Source organism: Scyliorhinus canicula, chromosome 3, assembly GCF_902713615.1.
Source record: "Scyliorhinus canicula chromosome 3, sScyCan1.1, whole genome shotgun sequence".
Lineage (NCBI taxonomy): Eukaryota > Metazoa > Chordata > Chondrichthyes > Carcharhiniformes > Scyliorhinidae > Scyliorhinus > Scyliorhinus canicula.
The window spans coordinates 213,171,368-213,186,744 of record NC_052148.1 but is presented as its reverse complement, the minus strand read 5'-3'; the positions used below and the strand labels follow the sequence as shown (position 1 = coordinate 213,186,744).

General features: G+C 48.5%; 1 protein-coding gene across 5 annotated transcripts in view; it reads right to left on the bottom strand.

Annotated features, from left to right (window-relative positions):
• Positions 1-9,460: 9,460 nt before the first annotated feature.
• The window catches only part of LOC119963275 (annexin A10-like), a 108,142-nt gene continuing 102,225 nt past the window's right edge, over positions 9,461-15,377 (bottom strand). For all 5 annotated transcript variants that reach the window (XR_005460069.1, XM_038792127.1, XM_038792128.1 and 2 more), the window contains 2 exons: positions 11,855-11,977; positions 9,461-10,142 (listed from right to left, as the gene is read on the bottom strand). Coding sequence is in view for 4 of the 5 variants with exons in the window: in XM_038792127.1 (XP_038648055.1) it covers positions 10,074-10,142; positions 11,855-11,977 (192 nt within the window). In the remaining variant the exon portion in view is untranslated. The remainder of the gene's footprint in view (positions 10,143-11,854; positions 11,978-15,377) is intronic.

The following is a 15,377-nucleotide window of genomic DNA, read 5'->3' as shown; positions in this document are numbered from 1 at the left end:
TCTGCAGCCTTGCGACCCTCAAGGTCGATTCCCCCCTCTTGTTTGCAAACCTCACCCCGGATTGCAAACTCGTCGCCACCAGGAGCAGACGATACAGTGCCCAGGGCTGGGTCTTCATCAGGTCCAGCGGCTTCTGAAGGAAGAGGTCATCGAGGCTAGTAACAGCCCCTGGTGAGCACAAGTTCTGGTGGTAAAGACCGGAGAGAAGAATAGGATGGTCATAGACTACAGCCAAACCATCAACAGGTTTACGCAGCTGGACACGTACCCTCTCCCCCGTATATCCGACCTGGTCAACAGGATCGCGTAGTACAAGGTCTTCTCCAAGGTGGACCTCAAGCCTGCCTACCACCAGCTCCCCACCCGCGCAAGCGATCGCAAGAACACTGCGTTCGAAGCGGACGGGCGGCTCTACCACTTTTTAAGGGTTCCCTTCGGTGTCACAAACAGGGTCTCGGTCTTCCAAAGGGAGATGGACCGAATGGTCAACCAATACGGTTTACGGGCAACCTTCCCGTATCTCGATAATGTCACCATCTGTGGCCACGATCAGGAGGATCACGACACCAATCTCTGCAAATTCCTCCAAACCGCAAATCTCCTGAATCTGACTTACAACAAGGACAAATGCGTGTTTAGCACCGACCGTCTAGCCATCCTCGGCTACGTAGTGCGTAATGGAGTGATAGGCCCCAACCCGGAACGCATGCGCCCCCTGATGGAGCTCCGCCTCCACCACTGCCCCAAAGCCCTCAGTCGCTGCCTTGGCTTTTTCTCATATTACGCCGCCAAAGCCTGTCCCCTCATCCAATCAGCCACGTTCCCCCTGTTGATGGAGGCCCGCCAGGCCTTTAGCCGCATCAAAGCGGACATCGCAAACGCCACAATGCGCGCTATCAATGAGTCCCTCCCCTTCCAAGTCGAGAGCGACGCGTTCGATGTAGCTCTGGCAGCCACCCTCAACCAAGCGGGCAGACCCGTGGCTTTCTTCTCTCGTACCCTCCATACTTCCGAAATCCACCACTCCTCGCCATAGTAGAAGCTGTGCGACACTGGAGGCACTATCTGGCCGGCAGGAGGTTCACCCTCCTCACAGACCAACGGTCGTGGCCTTCATGTTTGACAATGTACAGAGGAGCAAGATAAAGAACGACAAAATCTTGCGGTGGAGGATTGAATTGTCTACCTGCAACTACGACATCTTGTATTGTCCTGGGAAGCTAAACGAGCATCCCGATGCCCAGTCCCGTGGCACCTATGCCAACACACAAGTAGACCATCTTTGAACCCTCCACGCGGACCTCTGCCACCCGGGGGTCACCCGCTTCTTTCATTTTGTAAAGACCCGCAACCTGCTTTACTCCATCGAGGAGGTCAGGACAGTCACTAGGGACTGCCACATCTGTGCGGAGTGCAAGCCGTACTTCTACCGCCCCGAAAAAGTGCATCTGATAAAGGCTTCCCGCCCCTTTGAATGCCTCAGCATGGACTTCAAAGGTCCCCTCCCCTCTACCAACTGCAACACGTACTTCCTCAACGTGATTGATGAGTACTCCCGCTTCCCGTTCACCATCCCCTGCCCCGACATGACCACAACCACCATCATTAAAGCTTTCCACACCATTTTCTCCCTGTTCGGATTCCCCGCGTACATTCACAGCGATAGGGTGTCCTCCTTCATGAGTGACGAACTGCGTCAATTCCAGCTCAGCAAGGGCATTGCCTCAAGCAGGACGACCAGTTATAACCCCCGGGGTAACGGACAGGTTGAGAGGGAGAACGATACGGTCTGGAAGACCGTCCTGCTGGCCCTACGGTCCAGAAATCTCCCAGTCTCCCGCTGGCAAGAGGTCCTCCCAGACGCCCTCCACTCAATCCGGTCACTACTTTGCACATCCATTAATCAAACGCCTCACGAACGCCTTCTTGTCTTCCCCAGGAAGTCTTCCTCAGGGACCCCGCTCCCGACCTGGCTGGCTGCCCTGGGCCCATCCTGCTCCGGAAACACGTAAGGGTGCACAAGTCGGACCCGTTAGTCGAGAGGGTCCAGCTGCTTCACGCGAACCCGCAATACGCGTATGTGGAGTATCCCGACGGCCGACAGGACACGGTCTCCCTACGGGACCTGGCACCCGCCGGATCCCCGCCATCGCCCCCGGCACCAGCCCCCCCAACTGCTTCAGGCAGGCGCTCCCCTCCCTGGCCCGCCAACCCCCTTACCCGCACTGCCTGGAGGACCAGACGCCCCTCCCCCGGCCCGGCCCTCGCCAGCTCTGCCTAGGGGTACGGGCGCAGCCACAAGGACCGGATCATCGCTCCCAGAGGCACGGACGCCCGCATCTCCAACGTCTCCAGCGAAGCTCCGCAGGTCGCAGAGGACGTCCAAGGCCCCCGATCGGCTGATCGAGTCTATGTGAACTGTTAATGGACTTTTCTTTTGCTTGTTCTCTCGTTTTTCCAATTCTGTAACTATTTACCGTGTTCTAACACGTCCCTGTATATAGTTATGGACCAGTGGGCAGCCACCGTCGGAGAGGTATGATCCCTCTTCACTAGTCATACTACCAGTCTCTTATCCCACTCGCATGGGGCACCCCCCCCCCCCCCACTCATTTGTTGCTCGTTTTGGTGAGTGTGCTTTACACTCAATTGGCTCTGTTTTATTACCTTGCTGTAGAGTCGCCAGGTATCTTTATGATACCACCACGAGGTTCAAGTTCAAGTGCTGATCAATATCTCAATACACCAGTTAGTAAGGTTCAAATCAAAACACATTTATTATATACACAGTCAATTGCTACTCATGCATAAATACTACAAAACTAGGCTACTTCTACCACTAAAGGCCAATACTTATCTTCTGGAAAAGGAACCCACTGGGTCAGGGAACAATAGCCTCTTGTTCGGTCCTGAGACTGCAAGCTTCCAGCTGGTATGGACTAAGGTTTAGGAGCGCCTATCTCGTAGCGTGCGTTGACTGGACGCTTACTTATTGGTGCAGCTGCTAGGCAGGTCTCTGTCAAGGGTTGTTTCGAGCTGCTGAGAGACCCTGCCAAGAAGCTGTTAGGCTGGTCTCTCCTCGCTGAGAGCCATGCCAAGAAGAACGCGTTGAACTTGGGGCCTCTAATTTATAGGCCCCAGGGGCTTCGCACCCTTTTGGGCGGACCCCGTACCTGACTCCAATCGATTGGATCACGTACCAATCGATCGGTTTGAATTCCCCAATAATGGGGCTGTTTCCTGATCGCTGGGCGGTCTTTGGGCGCTCGTTAGCTTCTTTTGTCTTGGACTCCTGCTGGCGCCGAGGAGTCTGGTTTTACCTTGGTCATCCTTAATTGTATCTATTGTGCACGGGAATTGCTCATTTAATATGTATGGCTGCTGGTTTCAGTGCTGTCTGCCTTCTGCAAAATAACTCTGCAAACTGCTTGTTTTCTGATACTGTCCGTTTTTCTCTGCGTTCTTTGCGAATCTCCATTTTAACTCGGGAAGTGGCCAACCCAGGTGGCTACACATTCCCCGTCTTCTCAAGAGACACACGCCCCCCCCTGCCCCCCCCCCCCCCCCCCCGGTTCCTTTCTCAACAAGGGGTGAATGTGGTAGTATGACTAGGGGTATTATGGTACCTGGGAGTGTGAACTGTCCATTGGCCCAAGTGTTGCCTTCTCATTGGTTGAGAGGAAGGTAGCTCCGCCTACGAGGCGGGGTATAAGAACCCGTGTCTCCCAGCAGCCAGGTCATTTCTGTACTCCTGCTGCTGGGCATACTTCTTGTAGATTAAAGCCTTCGATTCAGACTACTCCTTCGTTTCCGTGTCCATTGATTGCGCATCACTTGTATAGAATAGTAGCTAGGAGCGCCTATCTCGTAGCGTGCGTTGACTTTGGACTTACGTGTCTGGTGCTAGGCGGGTCTCTTGTCGCTGAGAGCCAAGGCTAAGATGATGAAAATGATGAAGAGGGCGATCTGTTTTGGGGGGTCCTCTTTATACCCCAAAGGGGCTTCGCGCCCTTTTGGGCGGTCCTTGAATTTGGCACTAGTTAATTGGACCATGTACTAATCATCTGTATTGATTTTCTCCAATAAAGGGGTGGTTGCTTGATGGCTGGGTGGGCCCTAGGTGACCGTTGGCCTGCCTTTGTTTTAGTCTCCACTGGCGCCGGGGAGTCTGCTCTGATATCGTTTGCTTAAATGTTTCTCTTTTGTCCCCGGAGATAGCTCATTACTATGCTAATGGCTTGTAGTATCGGTTTTGTCTGGGAGCTGCAAACTCCAATCCACAGACAAACCTTGTTTTCTTAGCATTGTCCAATTTTCCCTTTACTCTTTGCAAGTGTCCATTTTGAAATCGGGACGTGGCCACCCCAGGTGGCTACACCCTTGTGCTTCCATGTCACTCATAAAACTTGTTGAGGTCCCATCATATACAGACAAAGTTACTTGAACTCCTTGGGAGCTACTCTAAGTGTGACTGCCCTATTGCACATCCTATCACGAACTGGTGAGGGCCCCACCTCACGTGACCAAGGTCTGACGCCTCCAGTTGCTTGGAGATCGCATTGCTAAATATGTACAATACTATTTACAGGCATATCAGTCCTATACTATATACTATATACAGGCATTTACAGTGAAGTCCTGATGTCAGCGCTATTGGCCTGAACTCTCACTTTGAGATTGGGACACCCTTTGAAAAAGGCGTTCCTAATCTCTGTGAAGCCAGGCTGGCCGGTGTGTTTAGCACCCACTCCTCAATACCAGTGCTCCAATCAAATGAAGACCACAACAAGAACCGCAACGCGAACCACGCCAGAACAGCTAGCATGATTCGCACTGATTTTCTTGTCCGAAATGTCACTGGACTTTTCCATTGTCTGTCTCTCGCCTATGGCGATCTTGTGGCAGGCATGGTGGAAGAATCCAGTTCTTAATCATTTTAATCATCAAAAGTAATAGATACTTTAAAATGCATAAAAGGTGCTGAACAAAGTGAAGGTTTTACAGTGAACAGATCCTCTCTTTGCTGAGAGGCACAGCAGGCACTTGAAGCTTTTCTTTGCTGGTGTGCACCTTGCAGAGTTGAAATGGATCTAAGAATAGATGTTTTCAGCACAGAAGGAGCTAGGGGCGTGATTCTCCGGCCCTGTTGCACTCTTGCTCGAGCGAACCGAGGCCGGTGAATAGTGGGAGAAGCGGAAAACAAGAACTGCGCCGGCGCCAAACCATTTGCGATGCAACCGGCCTACTCCCCTCCGCAAAATAGCATGGCGAGAAACCAATCAGCGCCTCTTAAGCCCTATTTCCGTATAATTAATGGAAACCGCCTCATATTCAACGGCCTCCCGTGATACAGCGCCCTCCCCAGCAAGTGGTCACGCTGGTGCCGATTAGTACTCCTGGTGATGGGCTGCTGCAGGGAGCCGAGGAGATAAGTAGCCATCTTCGCTCACAGGCAATGGGCCCAGGGGCACTGGGCGTGCTACCCCCGTGCTCGGGGGTGGAGGGGTGGTGTGGGGGGGGGGGTGCAGCTCTGGTTGGTGGTGGACCACCATGGGGGGCTGGAGGGTCTCGGGGCTGGGGGGGTCCCTGTGGGGCATTGGGGTGGGGAGACAGACATCCACAGAGCCCGTCATGCCAACCCCTGGACCATGTGTTCCTGTACTGGGGGCAACCCGAGCCCCTGCCTGTCTGCCCCACTGACCACCCATAACGCCTACTAACAGCGGAGGCCTCTGGCTGTGTGGTTGAAGGCTTTTTCTAATCGGGAATTGGCAATCGTGATTAAATGAGCACTTCACAGATCCTAAATGGATTGCCATGAGTGGGCGGGTCATGTAGCATGTGGGGCTCATTGCTGAGCCTCCCAATCATATCTTGATGCATGGAGACTGGGAGACTGTGCTTGAACACTGCGAGAGGCAGCACCACAGACCGAGCGGCCAACCATCGATCACCCAGGCGATGGGCCCCAGCTCCGGGCATATGTCCGCGGCCAGGTGTGCGTTGGCAGGGCATGTCAGATGGCATGTAGGAGAGTTGGGGGGGGGGGGGGGGGGGTGGTCATGTCTGGTGGGATGCAGCAGATGATTGCTGATCGGCCCGCATTGTGAAACTAAGATCCAGAGGTGTCATACTGGTTGTGGTGAGGGTATTTTAATGCTCCTCGTACAAGTCTACACCACTGCCCTACTATCCCGATGGCGCTGTGCCTTCTATCCGCCTTCCCTTCCTTGTCCCCTCCAAACCCCCCAAAATGCCCCCTCCCTCAAACGCACACTCCACTCCCTATCCCCTACCTACCCTCGCCTCCGCTGCCCCTCCCCCCAATGCCCTCAGTGATCCTTGATCCTAACTCTACCGCTACATTGAGGTGTATCCCCAAGATGCAAATCTGAGGTGGAGACAGCCAGCTGTTTACAATGTCCCGTGGCCTTCGGTGCCATTCCGGGCATCCTCTGGAGGCTCTGGAGCCAGAGGGACCCGGCTCACATCGCTGGCACATGCACAGCCATGCCGCCCTGTTCTGGGTGCTGCGAGACATGGCCTCATCAGAGGGGTGGACTCAAGGGAGCTGGTGTGACCTGCCACCACTCCACAGGATGGGTCTGGATTGCCACCCAGCGCCCCCTCCTCCCAGTTGGTGCCCGTATGGCTGGTTCGAGCCCCGGCTGCCCCTGCTTCATCTGCCTCTGCCAGCACTGGCGTCCCCCCACTGTATGCACCATGGTGTCGATACCTCTGGCGATGCTCCTCAGTGACAGGGATAGGCTCTGTAGTGACTCGGCAATGGCCACCTGCAACTGGGACAAGCTCTGCAGTGCCTTGCCCATGCCCATCTGCGAGCGGGACATGTCCCGCAGCACCTCATCAAGGTCAGCCTGGTACTGGGTCACGTCCCTCAGTGAGTCGGACATTCTTTTAAAAAACATAAATTTAGAGTAGCGTCATTTTTCTTTTCCTATTAAGGGGCAATTTAGTGTGGCTAATCCACCTAACCAGCACATCTTTGGGTTGTGGTGGTGAAACCCACGCAGACATGGGGAGAATGTGCAAACTCCACATGGACAGTGACCCAGACCCAGAATTTGAACCCAGGTCCTCAGCGCCGCAGTCCCAGTGCTAACCATTGCGCCACTAGCCGCCCGTGAGTCGGACATTCTGCCGATCCCCTCAGCCATGGCTGTCGCAGACTGCGCAATGCCTTAGACACCATCACTCATGCTGCTGATGTCATGTACCAGGCTCTCCACTGCGGTCTCCTGCCTGTTGGCCTCGGTGCCACACATTGCTGGTGCTATCTCCTGTGCCTGTCGCCTCTGGGACTCCTCCAATTGGCTATGGACCTGCTGGAGTGTTGCTGACATCCCCCTCTGAATTTCACGGATGCTCTCTAATGTCTCCATCAGCTGAGGGTAAAGCTGTTCCAGAGGCTCAACATTTGACTGGGATCCAGCAGGGTCCGAGGTTGCAGCAGTCCTCCAACTGCTGTCTCATGTGGGCGTTTCAACCTCCATCTGATGTGCATCAGCGACATGTGTGGTGCGCGCCTGATTGTGCCCTAGAAGCCTGTCCACTAATGTTGCCAACTGAGGTGTGTGTGTATCTGCGCTAGTGGAGGGTGGGATGACAGCTGTGATGCATCGACTGGGACGTCCTCAGATCTCTCCTCCGAGGTGGTCTCATGTGAAGCAGTGGAAGGGCCACCCCAGATGGTCCGCGCTGTCGGCTGGAGGACCTGCATGCGAATGAACACATGGTCAGTGGGAGGGATCGGTCAGTATATTTGTGAATAGCAACTCACGTTTGACAGTCCATTCGGGTGGGGTCCGGTGGATCCTCACCTCTTCGGCTTGCGCTGAGCTCCGCATTGGTGACCGCTCTGTCCTTGGCCACCTCCATAACCTCCAGTGTCCGTTCCTCAAAGGTCATGAGTATTCTTATGACTGGTGGCTCTCTGCCAGTCTGGGCCCTCTCCCGGTGATTGTGGGAGAGCATCTTTTGTGGAGACACAGAGGGCGTATCGCTAGCTACACGTGCGGTTCACACTGTTGAGGGGGGATTTGAAGGGAGGGTTGGGCAGAAAAGAGGGGGGGGGTTGAAGAGTAGATTGGGGGGGCAGATGGAGGGTTGGTGGGAGGCTAGTTGCATTGGGGGGGGGGGGAGATTTGGGGGAGAGAATAGTGTCCACTCACCCAGGCTGCTCAGTGTAGGTCATTGACCTTGGCACTGGAGGCCAGTCCACCTGGTCACGCTGCCCGAGCTGATGGCTGCTGCCACTTCAGCCCAGACGGCACTGGCTGCCCTGTGGCTCGCCCTCCAGGACCCTCGGGGGAACAGGACATCCCTCCTGTCCTCCGCTGCATTTTTGAGCCTCCCCAGGTCCGTGGCTCCAAACCTTGGGGTTAGTTGCTTTGGCGCCATGGCTGCAAGCTGAGTGGGGGCTGGCTGTGCAAGTGCTGTTTGAGTGCTGCTTGACTTTGTTAACAGGTGGGTTGGCGAGGGCGGTCCCAGCGCTTTGGCTGGAAAGCCGTCTTTGCGGCGTGAAGCCTGTGGGGCCTCGTTAAGTGGACCAATTAACGTAAAATAGCATTGCCGGCCTCTCTGGGCCGAGCGCTCGGAGGCTTGTGGCAGTTCCTGATCGCTTCCACAATTAGAAATCTTTCCGGAGTGGGGCGGCTTGGTGGCTAGCACTGCTGCCTCACGGCGCCGAGATCCCGGGTTCTATCCCGGCCCCGAGTCACATCCATGTAAAATTTGCACATTCTCCCCGTGTCTGCGTGGGTCTCACCCTCACAACCAAAAAATGTGCAAGGTAGGTGGATTGGCCATGCTAAATTGGCCCTTAATTGGACAAAATTAATTGGGTACTCTAAATTTAGAAAAAAAAAATCATTCCGGAGAATTGCGCCCATTATCTCAAAAGTAGTAGATACTTTAAAATGCATAAAGATGCTGAACAAAGTGAAGGTTTTACAGTGAACAGTTCCTCTCTTTGCTGAGAGGCACAGCAGGCACTTGAAGCTTTTTTTTGCTGGCGTGCGCCTTGCAGAGTTGAAATGGATCTAAGCCTAGACATTTTCAGCACAGAAGGAAGCAATGTGTCCTATTCTGCCTTTGTCAGTCTTTGCTAGAGCAATCTAAGACAAATCCTTCTACCATTTATCTCCTTTTAACCCTCTATCTTTCTTTGCGTCAAATATCTATGTAAGTTTTCCTGATAGTATGCATCGGTCTCTACTTCAACCATTCTGTGCTCTAACAACCTTCTGAGTAAAGATATTTTTCGTAGCTTCTTTCCTTAATAATAGTCTCACAGGAAACAAACCTGGCCTGTGGATTCCATAAATACTTTCTTTCAATTCATAATTGTTTTGATGACTTGAATGTTACTTCTGTGCAGAATGTTTTGCATTAGAGTTCTACTTTATTTGAAGGATTTCAATGAAATGTCTTCAAGCAATTGAAGAGCAAAAATATTATTTTATTTTGTCACAGTATTACATTCTGTGTTAAAGCAGCTGAATAAGTATCCACACAGCTGCCAGCAAAAAAGCAAACAAGGTTCAGTATTAGGTTAGAGACTCTTTGGATGATAATATGCACTGTTCTTCGGGCAAGAGTGAATGAATCATCAGGAACCCCTGGGTTCATTAAGAATTCTGTGGTCAAATTGGAGGTAAGAACAGGACATTTCCATAACAGTTTCTTTGATATTGTCATCTGAAAAATGTTATACTATTTAAAACATTGCTACAGTACTTCAAATCATTATATAATCATCAATAGGTTTCTGTTGCTTTTGTGAAAATAATTCTTAATCAAATAATTAACTAAGCAATTATATTTTTAAGGTATTATTTGTAAAATATACTTGAGCACTTTTCACAGATGTTCTGTAGGTCAACAAAAGAGATTTCTCTACAATAACTGATTAGCTCTGTGCAGTTTACTGTAACTTTCCAAGACAATACTTTGACTCTTCAATCTACATCAAAGACTGAAGTGGGCTTGGGTTTTGTGAGACTTCAGAATATTTTCTCTTGGTTTACAAGTAGTCATAAATCTTTCTTCATTCAATAATCTTCAGCATCGCCAGTACTGATTGCCAAAAGAGCTGCTTCGTAGTGCCCTGACGCATTTTGCTGCAAGATCAAAATAACACCATGTTAAATTTTTGGTTTGAAATTATACCTGTTCTTCATGTGTGCATTGAAATTCTCCACCAGGGGTCTAATTATAATAAGAAAGTTAAGCATCTGAATTGGAGGACAAAAAGAATTACACAACCGCAGCGCATTTCAATGCTTTAATTAATATTTTCTTTTGGTAACTATTATGTGGTCAGGAACAACCTAAAACATTAACCCATCCTGGTCATTTTTCTTTTAACCTTTTCATCAATATTTAAATTAATCAAGTTTACAAGTTGAATATGACTATAAAATTGGAAGGTATCAATGGACTGATCAGGTGGGCAGAAAAGTGGCAAATGGAATTTAACCCAGAGAAGTGTGAGCGATCCATTCGTGAAAGACGAACAAGGGAAATAATTACAAATGTAGAGAAAGTGATGGACCTTGGAGTAAATGTCCATCGATCACTGAAGCTAGCAAGACAAGTTGGTAAAGATGGTAAATAAGTGTTACAGACTGGAAGGGGGTCTAATTTAAATAATCCTGATTTTTATCTCTCACCACTTGTGCAGGGACAGAACTGTATTTTGATTTGTTTCCCCTTTTATAAGCATTGGGGTACTTCCCAACCCCTTATGGAGTGATCCAATATTTTTATTGTAACCCCACAGCAGACTTGAGATAGGATGAACTCAAGGGGTTAGTTTATTTGCACACATTTAAATGTTGGGGGTTGCGGGTGGTGTGCAACGTGATTTATAGAGAACATGATTATTGTTTCACGGGGTCCAGAGTCCAAAATCAAAGTCCAATGAAGTATTCCTTCACAGAGGTTGGCAGGCTCAAAACTGATGCTGTATAATTCACTTTTCCAGTAGAGTTAGAATAGAATCAAAGAATCACTACAGTGTAGAAGGAGGCCATTTGGCCCATCACGTCTGCACCGATCCTCTGAAAGAACACCCTAACCAGGCCCACTCCCCCACCTATCCCTGCATCCCAGTCACCCCACCTAACCTTTGGGGCAGTTTAGCATGGCCAATTCACCCAACCTGCACATCTTTGGACTTTGGGAGGAAACCGGAGCACCCAGAGGAAACCCACGCAGACACGCGGAGAATATGCAAACTCCACATAGACAGTTACCCAAGGTCAGAATCGAACCCGGGTCCCTGGCGCTGTGAGGCAGCAGTGCTAATCACTGTGGTACCATGCTGCCTTCAGTAAAGTATTGAAGCAATGCTGCACCGCCAGAGGTACTGACCTTTGAGTGAAATGTTAAACTGAAGCCCCGTTAGTGTGGTTGGATAGATGCATGAGATGCTGTGGCACTATTCAATGGTTATTGGTTTAGCTAACATTAATTCCTCAACAAACACCAGAACCCATTCTTGGTTGACATGTTTGCCTACATAACAACAGTGTCTATGTTTCAAAAGTAATTAACTGACCATGATATACAATTAAGCTATTAAGAGATCAATGAAAAGTACTTTTCTGATGGGATAACTATTTTCGTGACATGAAAAAGAAAACATTGTGATTTGAAAATGAGATTGAAGAGAACATTTCTTGTTCAATTTATAGCCTGTTATTACTATTCCAATTCCAACATGCTGATTGTGTCCAACCTTCAACTAATAATACAGCAAGTTAGAGTGTTAGGCAATTACTGTGTCTCCAAGAGTATGTGTAGAACATAAAGGGTGAACAAGCCATACCCTGATATCTTGGTTTAGGGAATTTCCATATCGTTCCTTGTAATTTCTTTTGATATTCATCAAGTCCAGCTCACTTCTTGAAATCAAGATCCTTATAATTGTTTTGTTGTGAAATCCAAGGTCCTAAGTAAAATCATAAAAATCTGGTTATGATATGGACTTCTGCAAAACGTTCCTCACAGATTGTGTCATTTGTTTCATTGGACAGTCATATTGTCAAAGTGTATAGTTATTCCTCAATGAGCAAGCTGAACCTTTTGACAAGTTGTAAGCATTAGAATTTATAGGAGGGGGGATCTTGTGTTTTTAGCAGACAACAGCATTCACAAGGAGGACTTGGGCATCTTGCAAGCAATGTCAAACTGGGAGCACTCCAGGATATCTCCAGATTTGGAACATGACTTTCCTTCTTAATGTTGGATTAGAGTCGAGTATTATGTTCCGGCATAATTACATAATTCTGATGTGCATGCCACAATGAAAAATAAATCATAAATCAACTTGAGACAGGTAGTCATTCCTGTACCTTTTATGATGTTTACACCTTTTCATTAAAGTCCAGCAATTGAAAAAACATCTGGTAAATTTTAAATGTGCTGTCATCCTGGTTGAGTCAATGGGAATAAAAATCAGGCAATGTCAAATGGGCTGCTGCCTCATTATGACTCCTTCTACATTTTAAGACACAAGGTTGACATCTACCTCAACAAGTAAGTCGATCACCAGACTATCGATTGCCTGCTGTTTATTTATTAATGACAAGCCATAAGCTGTATTGCAACCATGTTCCCTTGTTCTAGAGGTGTGAGCATTGAATCAAGAAGCTTGATAGGCATTCTTCATTGTTTTGGTCTCTTTATGATTAACAATTTTGATTAATTGTGAATTTTTTAAATCATTCTTTTTCAACTCTGGATCTAAGGGTGATAAATGGGTTAATATTCTGTGTTCTTAGTTTCACATATCACTTTACTGCAATGAGGAAGTGAGGAATTGGAAGAACTCTTACGATATTCATTTCTCATCAAATCTAATGGTTACAGACACATGGTTCAAAGCTATGGTACCAGCCTCCCCGAACAAGCGCCGGAATGTGGCGACTAGGGGCTTTTAACAGTAACTTCATTGAAGCCTACTCTGGACAATATGCGATTTTCATTTCATTTCATTTTATCATGAATTACAATAGACGGGATTTCCAATTGAAGCCGCCCCATTGTGCTGGGAAACCGGGAGAGGGTACACTGCCGGCGGCAACAGGGAATCCCAACGCTCGGAGAATTCCGACCCATGTGTTTTCAGATTAATGAATTAGGGGCATGACTGTGAAAAAATTGCAAGGGATAACATTGAACAGAGATAGGGTCGCGGATTTTGGGAAAAGGATGGTAAAAAATATACTTTAAATCAGAAAATACGTAACAGAGTGAAGGATCAGAGATATCTAAAGGTGCAGATAAATAGAGTTTTGAAAGACCCAAGTGCAAGTAGAAATTGTCAGTAAAAGGCAAGGTGGGTGAGGATGGTGCAGCTCCTGATTAAGGTCGGAAAAAGGAGCAGAGTGGTCTATAACACTTCTGTTGAACTAAAACAGCTTAAAGGATTAATTTGGGATCCAGTAATTAGGCCATGCACAACTAAATTAAACAAAGTCTAAATGTATTAAAATACTCTTTTAAAACTTACAAAGCAGAGCTGTGAATTGTACAATTAGGTAAGGAGGCTGATAGAGGTTTGAAAGGGAAGGCAAAGTATAGAACTTCAATTCTCATGCAATATTTCTTAATGGAATTAATCCAGTTCTTTTTTTAAATGCCAGCACGGTTTATATTCCAAGACCTTGATGTTGTGTTACACCTTTCTGTCACCCTCTCCCTTAAAGAAAAAGCTTCCCAAAAGTATTTTTTCCTTTGATACTTTAAACTATTTTCTCTCATTCTTAAATCCTGTGACCGACAGAAGAACTTTCTAGGATTTCATTTCTCATGTTCATAAAATCTTGTTCTCATCCCTTCTCAAGATAGGTTATATATTCTCATAACTCAGTCCCCTAAATTCAGATATCAGTAGACCATCCGATAACTCCCTCTGGTAATCCTATGTGATTTCTACCTTGGAGAAAGCAAAACTCAACTTGGTACTCCAGGGCTTAATTGGGACATAATCCAGGTGTTGTGCAGACTGCAGGTGCTAAAGAATTGGTGTCAGAACCAGTGAAAATTAGTCTGCCGTCCTCAGCTGCTGATTACTGGTGAGCTGCAACCCCAGATGCAGCTAAAATCAATTGGCTCGGATTCTGTCTGAGGCTACCAGAAATATGGAAGCTGGAGGATGAGGGAATTGGCTACATGTTTGAGTAGGTGTCACAATATTGTAAGAAGCCAGTATGGGTTGAAGCAAGGCTGCACTAATTAAAGCCAGCCCATACCTCTTCAAGGAGAGATGTATTTTTGCTGGAGAGGATTCTGGAAGGCATTCGGAAGTTGGTTTTGTTCCGGCAGAGAGTGGCCTTCAATATTTTCTGACACGCCACTGGAGGCCTTGGTGCAGTAGTTGGAGATAAAGAGAGATAGAATTTACAGTACAGAAGAAGGCCATTCAGCCCATAGAGTCTGCACCGGCCCTTGGAAAGAGCACCCTGTTTAAGCCCAAGTCTCCACCCTATTCCCCGTAACCCAGTAACCACACCAAACCTTTTGGACACTCAGGATCAATTCAGTACGGCCAATCATGCAAATCCTTGGACTGCGAGAGGAAACCGCAGCACCCACAGGAAACTCACGCACACACTTGGAGAAAGTGTAAATATCACACAGACAGTCACCCGAGGCCGGAAATGAACCTGGGACCCTGGAGCTGTGAGGCAGCAGTGCTAACCACTTCCACCGTGCCGCCTATCCGCAGGATGCCAGATGGCCTAGCATACAAAGACAGTGGTAGCTGCGACAGTGAATGTCAGGAATTTAAAAAAATGTTTTAATTGGGTTTTCACATCTTACATTTCACAACTCATATGTTACATATTACAAAACAACGCAAAAAAGGAAAATAAACAACACAAACACAAATCAGTACATATATGTACAGGCAATTATCGTCCTTCCCGCTGTGGCTGTGCCCCCCCCCCCCCCCCCCCCCCCACCCCTTTAGTCGGCATTCATCTGTTACAGTCCCCAGTTTGGCCAGAGCACATATTTAAGGTGCCTATTTACAGTTTGGTTTGGGCTTCAGCTTGTCCTCTGACCAGTCCCTTGTGGCTTTGCCCCTTGTCCCTTTCGTGTTCGCTGTCTGCCTATGCCCCATTCCCCCTCTCCCTCGCCCCTCCCCCTCGACTTTTCCACTTTGTTCCACAGCTCGTTTGTGTCTCCCCAACCCACTTCCAGCACCCCCTGTAGCCATCTGGGATGACCACTTACAAAGGAAACATGGACATTTGCAAAGACTCAAGGGAAATATGGCCAATACAGGAGTCAGGCAAACTCAGAGCCTAAATGTATATTTGCTAACAGAGAATCAGACAGTA